Genomic DNA, 15,104 nt, shown 5'->3' on the forward strand with positions numbered 1-15,104 from the left:
CAAAACCAAAATAGTTGAATAGAAAAACCTTAAGTTTCCTGTGTACCATTTTTTTTTTAGTATTCATCGATAAATCAGTTAGGAATTTGTTATTTTCTTCCGCTTCGTAGAGAAAAAATCGGAAAAAATGAATGACAAAACAAGTTAAAGAAATGATGAAAAAGAGAAAAAAAGCAAAAACAAAAGAAACTGGACCAGCCCTACAATCGATAATCGCCAATAACTTGCTCGGCTGTCTCCACCGCAACGCACGTCGAGAACTGATGGACTCATTTTAGGCTACCCCCCGTTAAAGGTGTCAACAGTAAACACCGGAATAGAGTGAAGACGACCTAGTCCTTTGACCGTAGAGGAGTTTAATGGTTCGACACTTTCGTGTTTTCCCATACAACGCAACTCATACAGCGCCAAGGATTTAGGAAGTCCGCACGCACACACCAGTGACCAGCAGCAATTCCGTTGACGGGGTTCATTCACCGATTCCTTCGGATTGTCGCGAGGAGGGAGCGCGTCATGCAAAGACAACAACTACCGATGGCAAGGCTGACCGTCCAGCAATCATCATTTAACTTTAATTTAAAAAAAAAAGGAAAAGCTATCGAGATCCGGCTTGAAGTATTTGGTACACTGTACGGCACATGTCTTAAGTCCCTCAGATGGCAACGAATTTGTTTTCGGGAGATGGGCGATGGATGCGCACATTGTGTTTGAAGTGAGCTGTTGAAAAAAAAAATAACTGCTGGAAAAAAACGTTCTTACTAGTGAGATCCAGTTTCCTGCATTCGATCGGTACAGGTAGATTTTTAATAACGTCGCTACAAGCGAAGTACACCGAAGTAGATGTACTTCGGTGATATGAAGATTTTCCTTGAGGAAACTTACTTCATACTTCGAGTGTCTTGATATTAGTTCCACCGAGTCCGATGACTCGCCCGCAGTCCGAATGTCATATGTTCAAAATAACAATTTGCGTATGTAGCGTTGTTTTGAGTGTACACGGATTGACAACAGCAGAGTTTCGTTTCGAATTTTCAAGAAACACTTATTATAACACTGGATTGGAACTGAAACTTATTCCTATCATGATCAAATTCATGCGCCCTTATATAAGCTCGGATCACGTCATTGACGTCAACACTATTTGCACTCGTTCATTCTAGTTAACTAGTAGTTAACTTTTAAAAAAAATACATTTTCTAGTTTAAGCGGAAGAATATATATCATTTCTTTATTTGTTTTATTTTTACGAACATGATACCATGATACAATAATTTTCGGCTTGAGCGTCGTGGGTGTGTATAACCTATACTGTGTAAACGAGCAGCTGGAGAACGTTGGCGAATCCGGTAATCTCTGGAGTGTGGCTCCGCTAGAAAAATACGGTCGTTCACTGCGTTCTCCTAATTTAAAATTAAATTTGTTTTAACACAGTTAGTAATGTTTTGAAACGTTAATTTTGTCCTACCAACATAAAGATCTATATCGACGTTTTGAACGGTATAAGCTTTCAATGGAGACAACTCAGAAAAGTGGATTGGAATAAATTCTCGCCAGGTGGTATTGTTCAATAATTCAATATTGATAACACTAACCATTCGCATTACGTGTCGGCAGAGTGTGGGAATTTTTTTTGAACTTCCGAGATAAATATCGGAAGTCGAAATATTCTGTCGCGCCTTTGTATTTCCGTTTTGCCGTCTATGTACTCCGGATATGTACTCAGCCCTCTCGAAAATGAACTTCACTTATCTGCGTCTTCAGCTCACTAATAGCTATATGTCTTACTGAATCAGCCATTTGTCCTTCCTGTATGCAATTCGTATGTATTAGCTCTATATAGAGTTGTAAAATTTTTCTTGTCAACCCATAGCATCGCCTTACCGCTGTTACGCCTTATAAGCTGTTATCTTTTGTATCTTTACAGCTAAGGACTTTTTTTCGTCATTACTTATACATAGCTATTCGCATTGTTTGTACTATGTCTCTTGCATTGCCAAATGACGAAAACAACGTAGTCATTCGATAATTGAGAAAAAAGTGACTTTTGTTTTTATTATTTCTTACTCAGCCTTTTTCACTCTGTGACACGTGAACTAATGTCGCCCTCCCTCCCTGATTTTGTTATTAGGCAACACCCATAATCGGATAGGCCAGGATTTGTTCTAAGATGGTTATAGATGTTCAAAGCAGGTATTTCTGGCGGAAATTCACAAAAACAAAAATGGCCTCGGTAAATTTAAGATGTAATCTCGAGAATTTTTTTACTGGCGCGTTCCTGAATTTTGGGGTTTTCTGTGGTCAATAAACTTTGCCTTAAGTGTCTGCTAAAAGTGCTAATGCTATTCCAATGAAGTCGGCAATTCAAAAATAATTCAAACACGTTTCAAACGAATTGGAAAGATACATTTTTCGGATAAGAGGAGATTTTGCTGAACCTCCATTGTTGGCCGTGTATTGAACTATTGATATAGTGGAGCTATTCCTTTCCGTGAAGTTCATCCTTTGTTCCTTGTCAAGACGACCTAGCGTCTAGGACACTTTACTGACGACGGTTTCCAGGAAGAATCCGTTCTCTCCTGAAATTGAATTGACGTATTCGGTACATGACATTTCAAAAATATTCTAAACTAATAAAATATTTGAGCTAATATGAAACAAATTATTCTAGAATAATAATACAAAAATTGTCATTTTATACATTCATGTTTCAGATGAATATTATTTTTATGTTTCAAAATACTCGGGATTCAGGAAAACCGTCCAAATTTGAATTCAAATGTATAACTTAAAAATGCGCTTGGTCACAGGCACTAAACCTCTTTGCTTGTTTGTTAACGGGCAACGATTTTGATAATTAATTCGTAAATTGTTATCATAAAAAAATTTTCAACTATCGAATTCAGCGGTTTTTAAGTAACACTTTAAGATTAAACGCAGAGAAATAGGCTAGTTACTGAGATGCTTTTGGCTTTTATGGACGAACAGTCGAGTAGCATTTCGTAAACACATAACTGAAACCTGACTGAAACTGCTGCGTCAATCTGTCGGTGACAGGTCGGTGTTGATATGTTTCACATAATTTGTTTTCTGATGAAAACTAACTTGACCTTGCAAACTAATGGGAAGAAAAATAAGATTCGTGTTACATAATATGATTCTTCTCAGGATCAATGGCTGCAAAACTTCAAACAGCCAACCTTTATATACTAAATTCAATAATAACGTCTGGCAACGCAGAAATCGTTGTCGTCTGTTCCGTTTTTTCTGACTTAACTGAGAGTCTTCTCTATTCACGATTGATAATTAATAAGGTAAATATTATAAAAATATAGAGAATTAAAATAATTTTCGGTCAAAGAAAAGAGATGATCAAACAAACCTGAAAAAGTTAGTAGTTGTGACACCAGTTTATTTACCGGCATATTTGTGTATGACAAATCACTGTTGGGATAGCCGCCATATTGGGCCATGGCCTTAAGCTTTTTGCAGATACCAGGGAATGTTTATTTGTCGAAACATTTTCCGCGATACGTATTGCCTTTTATTTTCTTATCACAAACATCTCTTTTAAAGTAACTAAATCAAATGAGTTGTTCAACATAGCATTTTCATTGCTAAATTTCCATTCATTCATATGCATTTTTCATTATTTGTTCATCACATAATTCTTCTGATATTATCAGTATAGTTAAAAACCTAGTTGCTTTTATTGTTTTGTGATAATAAAATTTTATTTATTTTCAGAACATGACATGTTAGCGGAGTTGTTTGGCTGTTTTGAACAACCTGACATATTGATCATACTGTGCATTTGGAAAAGTGTGAAATGACAATAGCCATGAAAAACAGTGGAGAAGGAGGGACTCCAGTGGGAAATGAGTCCATGCAAGAAACTACTGCTATTGGAAATACTGTAAGTCAAATCAATTTCACTTTCACTGCTGCTAGTTTAACTGTCTGAATCTAATGTTGTTTTTCAGACTCCAAATCAAAACAGTCCTGCTGCTGCTGTAAATATAGATGGAAACACAAATGGTCAAAATGCAAAAGAGAAAGAAAATGACGAGGAAGCCTGGTTGGATCCAACTACAGGTGAACCTTATTTCCCAGTTAGTGAACTGGCCAGGCTAGAAGAAATGATTAGTAGGACACGTTGGGTAGTCCCTGTCCTACCAAAGTGTGAGCTTGAAATCCTTCTGGATGCATCCATCAACTTATGTAGGAGAGAACTGGATACAAGAAGTGAAGCTTGCCAGAGATTCTTCCAGGATGGCCTGACAAAGTCTTTCACTAAGATTTTGACTGATGATGCTGTCAGCAGTTGGAAGTTTGAGATTCATCGTTGCATCTTGAGGAATTGTGAAAAACTAATAGAACTATGTGTCTCAAAGCTGAGTCAAGACTGGTTTCCCTTGCTGGAGCTGCTAGCTGTAGTTTTGAATCCTCAATGCAAATTTCACACCTTCAACTTAACCCGGCCCTCCGAGCTCTACCCGTTGAATGCAAATGGAGGTGATGAAGAAATTTTTGCAAAGTCCCCCGACATTCGAGCTCCAAGGGGCTGGTTAGTGGACCTTATTAATCGCTTTGGGAAATTGAATGGATTTCAACTGTTGTTGGAACGGTTTCAAAGCGAGCAAAACTTGAGCCTGCCTGTGATGTTTGCTCTTATTCGGCCATTTGGACTCTGCAATGAAATGTTGACCATCCCCACCATTACTAAATATTTCCTGCCTATTGTTGAGGTGATCCCTGCATTCTTGGATAATTTAACCGACGAAGAACTTAAGAAAGAATCGAAGAACGAAGGCAAAAATGATTTAATATCAGCACTTGTCAAATTTCTCAAGAATCTTGCGCAACGTGTCCCCGGTCAGGAAGAAACGCTCCAGAATTTGGAAATGTTTCGACTTAAAATGATCCTTCGGCTATTGCAAATTTCATCTTTTAATGGCAAAATGAACGCCCTCAACGAGATCAATAAGGTTATTGCGAGTGTAGCTTCGTATCCCCACCGAACAACGGGCAACAGCGTCGTTACGGGTGCCAACGAAACTGACGAAGAGTGGCTTACAGCTGAAAGGTAGAAAAAACTCGAGTCTTTTGAATTTTTTTTTTTTTTTTTTTACTAATTTTTTTTATTCTATTCTCCAGGATGGCTGGATGGCTGAAAGAGCATAGGGTATTACAGATCGTCCTAGCCGATTCGTTGCATCAGCCTCAATATGTTGAGAAACTTGAGAAAATCCTCCGCTTTGTTATTAAGGAGAAAGCACTGACACTGGAAGATTTGGACCGTGTTTGGGCTTCTCAAGCCGGCAAGCACGAAGCCATAGTCAAGAATGTTCATGATTTGCTTGCCAAACTAGCATGGGATTTTTCTCCCGAACAATTGGACCATTTATTTGAATGTTTTCAGGTATTTTATAGGATTGACGATTTAAAGAATTCGACTAATGAATATTAAAAAAAAATTATTTTCAGGCAAGTTGGACAACTGCAGGGAAGAAACAACGAGAAAAGCTGTTAGAGCTGATTCGCCGCTTAGCTGAGGACGATAAAGACGGTGTAATGGCTCACAAGGTACATATCGTTTTTATTAAAATCCTTTCACATGTTTTTCACCAAATCATTTAAATCATCTGTTTGAAATGAAGGTGTTGACGTTATTCTGGAACCTTGCGCACTCACCCGACGTGCCGAATGAAATCATCGACCAGGCCATGAATGCTCATGTGAAGATCCTTGACTATTCTTGCTCTCAAGATCGTGACACTCAAAAAACAGTTTGGCTCGATCGTTGCGTCGAAGAGATTCGTCACAACGTGTGGGTACTCCAGGCGCTCAAACAAATTCGAGATATATGCTGCCTGTATGCCGAGACTCCGGCCAATTACAACCATGCCGCCAACGCCCACGCATCTCGTGCTCAGCACGTCCTCTACCGACAAGAAGTGGTCAATCGTCTCCAGCAGCAGCACGCACTAGTCATTCTTATAACTGACAATCTCTGTTCTTACATGGAGCGTGTGCGAAGCACCGTAAAAGACAGTCCAGCCAACTACGATCCGCTCACGCATTTGCCAGACGGTCGTTACAGCCACGTTCTTCAGGTAAATTGAAATGGTGTGAGGTTCTAAATCATGGTTCTAATTTTGTAATTAAATTTGCCCTTTAGGTTCAAGAACGCTTGAGTTTTTTGAGATTTTTGCTGAAAGACGGGCAGTTGTGGCTTTGTGCGCCTCAGGCACGTCAGATCTGGCATTGCCTGGTTGAACGGGCTATATTTGTTGCTGATCGAGAGGCCTGCTTCAAATGGTTCTCGAAATTGATGGGCGAGGAGCCTGATCTTGATCCCGAAGTAAATCGCGAGTTCTTCGAGGCACAGATTCTTCAACTGGATCCTAGTCTCATGACTGAGAGTGGGATGAAGTGCTTCGATCGTTTCTTTAAGGCTGTCAACGCTAAAGAAGGAAAATTAGTAGCCCGACGCAAGATGAACGACGTGGGGCTCATCGGACTTGATTATTTGTGGCGTGTCATTCTGTTTGGAAGTGATCCAGTTGCTGAAAAGTACGATCTAAATCACTATCTTTCCTTTTCAATTTAACTTTTGTGTAACCGTTTGAATGTTTTGTCATGTAGAGCTATTCATCTGCTGAAGGAGACCTACACCAGTTTAGGTCCCCGATTGGTCAACAACCAAGTTGAGATTCACGAAGATCTCATAGGCAGTTGTAGTGACAGACTTCGAGCTTCACACGATACTCTGCGTGCGTACATGATACAACAGCAGCAGCAGCAGCCACATGAAGCCTTAGTGACCGAGAAGGATTTCGCCAATCGAAGCAGACAGGAGACAACACGCATGTGCAGACTGTTGAAACTATTACAGGAGTATGTTAGCGACTACGATTGCGAGTTTCAGATGAGGGAGGAGCGTACTCTGCTCCCTCTGGGAAGAGCACACAGGTAATATTGACACATTTTATTTTTGGGAGTCAATTTGAAAATTTGAACATTGCCAATCATTACTTAGGGGGAAATGCTTTACACTGGTTGTCCGGTTTCCTAACCAAGGACGCCAACCGGAGGATATCGAAATATGGACCCATAGTAACGAGACCCTCGCCACCGTTCGGCGACGCATCATGGCTCGAGTGAAATCTACCAACCAGACAGCTGCCCTGTCTGCAACTGCTGGAGTAAATTCGTCTTTAATTCAGCCTCAAGTAGTGGGCCACCAGCAGCCGCCAGTACAGCAGCAACAGAGTGGAGTCAAGCTGGATCTCTACTTGAATAATGAACTCATAGAACCTTCCGAAGGATATCGTTTAGTGGCAGACTTACCACTCAGGGATAAAACGGTTTGCGTTTTTTAAAACAAATTTTTCTCTTAGAATGAATATTCATTGTATTTCTCTTTAGATGTTGACAGCTAAACTGTCGCAATCGAATACTGCTGTGGCGGGATCACCAGACAGTAGCAGTGATAGTAGCACGGGTGGTTCACCTCAGCATGCGCCAAGCAGTTATCAAGGTAGCTTGGGAGGTCAGCAGCATCATCCGATTTCAGCCGCTTCCGCCGAAATTATGCTACCGGGAGTGTTAATGTCGAGAGACAAGCGCATCAATCCGTTTTTGTGTCAATTGGCGGATCTGGGCTCACAGTTACAGCATGCTCAGTTGCGTGACGCAGCACGCAATCTTCTACGGCAGTTGCCGGCTGATCCGCAGGCTATCGAGCGCCTTGTAGCCGCTAGCCAAATTCCTCCCGTCGTTTCGTCTTCGCCTTCAGTGACGAGTAGCGAGAAAACTGGGCCTACCCAATCTCCTTCGGAATTGGAATCTATCTTCGTAGCGGCATCACCCTCGACCATTTTGTATCATCTGGAGGTAGGTTAATAGAAAAAAGGGTCTCGTTTCCCTCCCACTAAATCCTACTGCTCTCGATTGTTTATCAGGTTGCCTACAGTTTGCTGATGCCGGCCAATATGTCAGCTTCGGAGAGAACTTCTGAGTTTCAACTAGGATTCATTCTCAGAGGTGGAATTCCTCTATTATTAAATATGCTTAGTGCCAAGAGTTTCCTCGCCACCGCTGATATTCCAACTAAAAGGTGCGATTTTTTAAATGCCACTTTTATAAAGGTTTCTACATAACGTTCACTTATCACTTTCCAGGTCGGCGTATTTAAGCATACTTCGACTGTCAAAGGTTGTGCTGGCTGTAATGTCCCATATTTGCTTGCGCAACCTTGTCGAATCGCCCATCCACACCGTTCTGCTTCAAAATAGCAGTTCTTGTATAGCAACTGACAATGTTGTAAGGGCTATTGCTGTTCGGCTTACTCAGCACATGCAGGGTGACTCGGATGCCAGCCTTCTCCTGTGTGGCGTCAAGCCGGATGAAGAGGTTGTCCGCTCTCTGGTCCGTCTTGCCTGGGCAAGTAGTAGCGGGGATTATCAGCTGCTCGATTCTCCTTGGGACGAGCTTGGCTCTGTCAAAATAAACAGCTTTTTGACGCCCATCCAAGAAAATGAATATTCAGAGGATACGCTGCTCTGCAAGTAATTAACGAAATTGAAAGTTATTTGGATATTGTATTCCAGAATATTAATGGTTTCTTTGGTTTCGTCAACGTCCTTTAGGGAGGCCTTGGAAGTCTTGACTGTGGTGAACAGTATATCACCACGGGCCCTTTATCAGGTGTCGCAGGCCCCTACGTTTTATCGATTTTCACTTGAGATGATACTGCTCTGCCCGGTGAAGCCACTCCGTTTATCCGCAGCGGAGCAATTTCTTTTGATATCGAGTCAGCCTGTGTTACTTCAAGCTACTCTTACGCCCGAGTCTCCTTCGATGTTGACGTTCTTTCTCGAACTACTATTTTCGGTTATGGGCAGCACGGTTCCAGAACACGCCAAAAATTCACAAGAGTTTTTTCAGCTCTTGTGTCGGCTTTTGAACTTAGCTGCCACTTCCGGCACCCCTCTACCTACAGCCGAACCCCTACTACTCAACGAAATCAGTTGGCTGCAAAGTGTTAGAGTAAGTTGACTGTTTCTTGATTGTTGGATGCAATTTAATTTTGTTATTGTGTGTTTCAGGAATCTTTTTTGAAGACGGGATCAACGCAGACTGAAGATGATTTACTGGAAGGTCATCTTTGTCTCACTAGGGAGCTGGTGTCTTACCTCGGCTTAGCTAAGAAGTTTGAAGTGGGGTCTGATCCTTCGAAGGGTGTCAACTTAATTAAAGTAGGTTTTAAGGATTTACAGTACATGCAGATTGTTTAACTAACAACTCACTCTAATTTATTTTAGGAACTCCTGGAAGACTTTCTTTATCCAGCATCTCGTATCATGGCTAAGTATAACAGCACTGGCGAATTAATGTCTGCTGTGGCCGATCCCATTTGCTCTTCATCGGCTTCGGTGGTGGCCGCACTGGATCTTCTAGTGGCCCTTAGTTCTGGATGTGTGGCCAATATGAAATTATTAACGTCCATGTTAACCGAAATGTTTTTCTCTGGTATAAAACTCAATATTCTTATTAATTTTTGGCTCGAAGATGTTTTCATTTCTCTTAACATTTAGATCAACAAGCCGAACCGCTTAGTGAATGGGAATATTTGCCTCCAGTTGGACCAAGAGCTTCCTGGAGTTTTGTGGGTCTGAAAAATGCCGGAGCTACTTGCTACATGAACTCTGTATTGCAGCAACTTTTTATGATCGAACGTTTGCGGCGCGGTGTGTTACTTGCTCACGGCGCAGCGCTCGATCCCGATGAAGATTTTAACGGCGACGAAAAGATGGAGAATGAAACGGAGACCAACGAAGACCAGCAGCTGCAATTGCAGCAACACCAGAGAAGCCGAGACGAATCGACTCGCGAATACAACATAAATATTCTGAAGCAACTGCAAGCCATCTTTGGGCATTTGGCAGCTAGCAAGTTGCAATATTACGTCCCTCGTGGCCTCTGGCGCCATTTCAAGCTTCAAGGCGAGCCGGTCAATCTTCGTGAGCAGCAAGATGCTGTTGAGTTCTACATGAGTCTTACGGACAGCGTCGACGAGGCTCTGAAAGCACTGGGTCATGAGCAAATTATGCATCGAACCCTAGTTGGCATCTATTCTGATCAAAAAATTTGCAAGGGTTGTCCGCATCGTTACTGTAAGGAGCAACCCTTCAATGTTATCAGTATTGACATTCGCAATCACAGTAATCTGCACGATTCCTTAGAACAATACGTTAAGGGAGAATTACTCGAAGGTATTTTTCAGTGTCTGTTTGATAGCAACTTGCGGAGTCCTGGCTAACCATTTTTGTTTTTTTATTATAGGTGGTGATGCGTACCATTGCGAAAAATGTAACAAAAAAGTCAATACTGTGAAGCGACTATGTGTGAAAAAGTTACCGCCTATCTTGGCTATTCAACTGAAGCGATTCGAATACGACTACGAACGGCTTTGTCCCATTAAATTTAACGACTATTTCGAGTTCCCTCGCGTCCTGGACATGGAGCCGTACACGGTGTGGGGTTTGGCTAAAGCCGAAGGCGAAATTATTGACTACGACATGGAGGAAGAGGCTAATCGCGATATTTGCACTCGCTATCAGTTGACTGGAATCGTCGTTCATAGTGGCCAGGCAAGTGGCGGTCATTACTATTCTTACATCCTCCATCGACCTCCCGCGAATGCTAACGGTGGTACGAGTGGAGCAAAGTGGTACAAATTCGATGACGGAGATGTGAGCGAATGCAAAATGGACGACGACGAGGAAATGAAGAACCAATGTTTCGGCGGCGAGTATATGGGCGAGGTTTTCGACCACGTCGTTAAAAGAATGAGTTACCGACGTCAGAAGCGTTGGTGGAATGCGTACATTCTCTTCTACACCAAGGAGGACATCGACATCAGCAATCGGATGAGTGAATTAACAGTCAACGAGTCGGTATCTTCGACGTCCTCTGCCTCGCCAACTCCCTCACTCTCTATGCCTCTGGCCATCGAACGAAGCGTCCGGAAACAGAACATCAAGTTTCAACACACGTACAACCAGTTTTCAACCGAATATTTTCATTTCATGAGGAAACTGATCAGCTGCCAGACGCCGTACCTAGTTGTGGATCCGAAAGCATTGTCGGCCAAGTTACCAAGTTTGCCGTCATCCATCCACCTGGATCCTGCTGTAATGGAGGAGCTCGCTCTTTTATCTGTCGAGATTGGCGCACATTTCCTCTTCACCACTTGTCTTCACACTAAGAAATCGTTGAGAGGGGTGGCCAGTGACTGGTATGAAGCGCTCCTTGGCCCGATGCGCGTTTCGAAGACAGCTCGTCTCTGGATCGGCCAACGCGTCCTCTTGGATCATCCTCAGCGTTTTTGCGAGTATCTCCTGCAGTGTCCCAGTGCGGAAGTCCGTTCAGCGTTCGTCAAAATCCTAGTCTTTCTGGCTCATCTATCGTTGAGTGACGGTCCCTGTGAAATCACTTCACCGTCCACTACCATACCCGGCGCTCTATCGATTCCAAGTAGCTGCGGAGCACCGATTCTCGGTGAAGTCACACTGGCTGATCACATATTCCAAGCAGTGTTGAACCTACTCAGTAAGGAGGTGGCCGACTATGGAAGACACCTCTCACAGTATTTCAACTTGTTTCTGGTCTACGCTTCACTTGGCCCGCCTGAAAAAGCTCACTTACTCCGACTCAATGTCTTGGCTACTTTCATGACGGTGGCTCTGGATGAAGGCCCTGGCCCACCGATCAAGTATCAGTATGCTGAACTCGGAAAGCTCTATCAGGTTGTATGTATGTTGATTCGTTGCTGCGACATCAGCTCCAAGACGAGCTCGTCGGTTCCTGGCCAGCCGCCTTTGCCCAATTCGTTTGGTGAACCACCGCTGATGCCTATCCAGCCCCAGGTGGCGGAGATTCTCTACACCCGCAACAACTTTGTTAAGAAACTTCTGGAAGATGCGAGTGGCATTGAAGAAACGTCCCGTCTATTACGATACTGTTGCTGGGAAAACAACCACTTTTCTTTTGCCGTTCTCTCTGAAATCTTGTGGCAGGTAAAGTTGTTAAGGGTCTTTTTAATTAATTTTTTTTCAAAATAATCAAATCAAATTCTGTTTGATTCAGGTTGCCTTTGCCTACACCTACGAATTGCGGCCACATCTCGACCTGCTTCTCTGTATTTTGTCGTTGGAAGACTCATGGCAGAAATATCGCATCACAGCTGCTCTAAAGGGTATCCCTGACGACCGGGATGGATTATTTGATATCATACAAAGGTCCAAGAATCACTATCACAAGAGAGCCTATCAGTGTATCAAGTGCCTCGTGGCGCTCTTCTCTTCGTGCCCTACGGCCCACCAAATTTTGTTGACCAATGTCGAATTCAAACGCAAATGGTCTGCAGCTGTAGATTGGCTTCACGAAGAGCTTGACAGGCCATATCCGACAGGCAACAATCAGTACGCATATAATCATATAATATAATATAATTGATTTACTGCAATAATATTGTTATTTTCTGTGCTTAATTTACAACTTATTTTTCCAGATATAATCAATGGTCACCACCTGCGCAGTCAAACGAGACCTCTAATGGCTACTTTCTCGAGCGCTCACACAGCGCCAGATTGACGTTGGACAAGTCCATCGAACTATGTCCTGAAGAAGAAGTGGAAAGTGAAGATGCAGTTGGCGGAAATCCAAGTGGAGTTGGCAATAGCGTTGTTGGCAGTGGAGGAGATGACAGCGATAATATTGCACCTCCACCAGCATTGGTTGCTGATAGCAGCTTAGATAACCCTACAGCAGCTCTTGTAAAATCACAAACGATGACAAGGGCAGCATTTGGTGTATCCCAGCCCCGACCGGGCCACGCTCAAGCAGCATCGCCACGAGCCACTGCACCGCCAACGAATCCCAATCTGTCGATTCCTCGCTCTTCTTCCTCACAATTCCCTCCTCTGCATCCGAATCGGCCCCAACAGCCACCTGTCAAGAACGAAGGTAACGGTAGCAGTCAATCCGGCCCGTCACCCACCCATTAGCCAGACGTTGCTACCTGTTGAATTTACGGAAAACATCGCAGCTGTGATTGTTGAATTGTAACACAACATAGCCTTTTGACGGCATCACTCTTGACCTTGTTGTTAGGGTTGATGGCTCGTTTCCATGTTCTTTCTTTTTTTGTTCTTCTGCCGTTTTCAGTCTTTATGTAAGCCTCATGAGTCAAAAAAGAAAAAAAAAAGAAAAAAAAAGCATCCAAAGGGTCGGTACACGTCATGTTATTGATTCTTCCCTTTACTACTCTTATTCAGCCCTTCCGTTGTTCAATAAAACTTGTTTTTCTTGCTCTTGCTCTCCAACATGTGATTCCGTATAGAACAGGCGAACAGCTCACTGGAACAAGCATCGGCTAGTAATTACGTTTCAATTGGCGGTGAAATAACATGGGCTGTACCCTTCTAATGGACTCCCCCTTTTGTGTTTGTGGTTCATTTTGATGTAGAAATTTACAGTGGATGTGCTTTAGTCAATGCTTGTTCAATTATTTGGTCCTTCTTTTTCAACAGCTATCGATTATTATCCTTCCTCCTCCACCTCTTCAAATCATAATATTTCTCGGTTCAAGTTTCAAATAGGCTGGTCCCGGTTCGATATACGATGTGTTGAGAGTGGTCACACAACCAAGAGTTTAAGAGGAATTCTTCGTTTAAATGAAAATTATATGATCCCTTGTTTCTTCAAACTGTATTTTTTCATTTATACACCCTCCCCCGTTCGGCATCCACTACTCGATGAATAAAAATTAATTTCTTGTGGCGCCGTGTGCATATGTGTCATTTGGAAGAAATTGTAGGTAATAAGGCGGAACATTATTCAACTCTGTTAATATTTTTCTTTTGTTTCAGTGACGATCTAGAGTTGAAAATACAAGCGTGCGACTCAAACTGAATCAAGCTTTTATAATAACTTCCTAGAACTAGGCTTCAACCTCCCATCAAGGCTTGTTAGCGATAGTTTTAAAAACTTCCAATACAAATGCTGTACTTCTTATATTTCAACCTATTGAACGATGAAACTAAAAATAAAAAAAATAAAAATATCGGCGATAATTCTTCGCTCGAGACTGACTGCTCATGGATAAAGCAGAGCTATGGAATACTGGTACCGCCACTCATATGGCGAGCCCTTCCATTGCTTTTATTCTCTGGAAATGAAGTCTGTTTGCTTGCCCTGCTCCTTAGCTATAAGCGCCACGGCGGGTGTGTTGGGAAGTGAGGAATAGGAATGGAGGGAAAAGTGGAGGAGTGGCAAGGAGCGAGATCGATTCATCGATATCTTAGCTCCGATTTTCACTATCGATTCGTCAACTTGGCTTCAGCCCCAGAGAAAATTTCCGAGAGGATAAGTTAACATGGCAGTGGCGCTACCAGTATTCTATAGCTCTGGATTAAGTTTCCAAACTTTTATCCCTACAGAGCTTTTTTCCGCAGAGCAAAAAGTCGTGTAACATCTCGTTTGATGCGCACCTTAGCGTGGGTTGGCGGTACTTTGCTGCAAGTTTTGTTGGCAGCGGTTTTAATTGCATGGTATAATAGCTCTAAGGTAGGCGGGCTCTCTCACACAAGAGTTTTTTTTTCAGGAATGTAGATAGCGTTGCTATCACATGGAGGCGAGATCGGACGAGATTGTTAAGGAGGTATAGGGAAAAAGCATGTTTTAGGGGTATTTTTTTTTTTTTTTAATTATTCGGGCATATCCTCGCGGGCGAGCGTTGCCCAATACAAGATAAACAGAGTAGTGGCTGTACAAGCACATAGAAAAAAAACGAGTGATTGAAGTGGAGGGAGAGTAGGCCTATGTACAGTTAGGATTATTAATTACATATCTTGACATGCAAAAGGAAAAAAAGAATTAGAGAGTATGGCGCTGGAGACGAAACGACATTTCTAGAAAATTTTGAAAGGTGCCAAAGATCTGCGGGATTTGTATTATAGATGGAAGGGGGGGGGGCGACCACTTCCCGGTGAGTAATAAAACTGTTGATTTAAAAGCTGATCTGGGGACGTTGTGGT

The 15,104-nt window shown here is 42.5% G+C and overlaps 1 protein-coding gene across 4 annotated transcripts; it reads left to right on the forward strand.

Annotated features, from left to right (window-relative positions):
- Positions 1 to 3,222: 3,222 nt before the first annotated feature.
- Positions 3,223 to 13,847, forward strand: LOC124327476 (probable ubiquitin carboxyl-terminal hydrolase FAF-X). Of its 4 annotated transcripts, none has more exons than XM_046786413.1 (19): positions 3,223 to 3,311; positions 3,745 to 3,913; positions 3,981 to 5,083; positions 5,155 to 5,419; positions 5,485 to 5,583; positions 5,658 to 6,113; positions 6,179 to 6,573; positions 6,646 to 6,972; positions 7,040 to 7,367; positions 7,429 to 7,896; positions 7,965 to 8,119; positions 8,184 to 8,570; positions 8,652 to 9,051; positions 9,111 to 9,260; positions 9,327 to 9,534; positions 9,600 to 10,277; positions 10,348 to 12,083; positions 12,154 to 12,488; positions 12,578 to 13,847. In XM_046786413.1, exons 2-19 carry the CDS (start codon positions 3,827 to 3,829, stop codon positions 13,071 to 13,073), a joined length of 8,073 nt encoding a protein of 2,690 aa, XP_046642369.1. In that variant the 5' UTR covers positions 3,223 to 3,311; positions 3,745 to 3,826; the 3' UTR covers positions 13,074 to 13,847. The 4 variants fall into 4 exon arrangements, with proteins under 4 accessions (XP_046642369.1, XP_046642368.1, XP_046642370.1 ...); XM_046786412.1 differs by lacking the exon at positions 3,223 to 3,311 and adding an exon at positions 3,443 to 3,531; XM_046786414.1 differs by lacking the exon at positions 3,223 to 3,311 and adding an exon at positions 3,488 to 3,572.
- The last annotated feature ends 1,257 nt before the right edge of the window (positions 13,848 to 15,104 follow it).

The sequence above is a fragment of the Daphnia pulicaria genome, chromosome 2 (assembly GCF_021234035.1).
Source record: "Daphnia pulicaria isolate SC F1-1A chromosome 2, SC_F0-13Bv2, whole genome shotgun sequence".
In the NCBI taxonomy this organism is placed as follows: Eukaryota; Metazoa; Arthropoda; class Branchiopoda; order Diplostraca; family Daphniidae; genus Daphnia; species Daphnia pulicaria.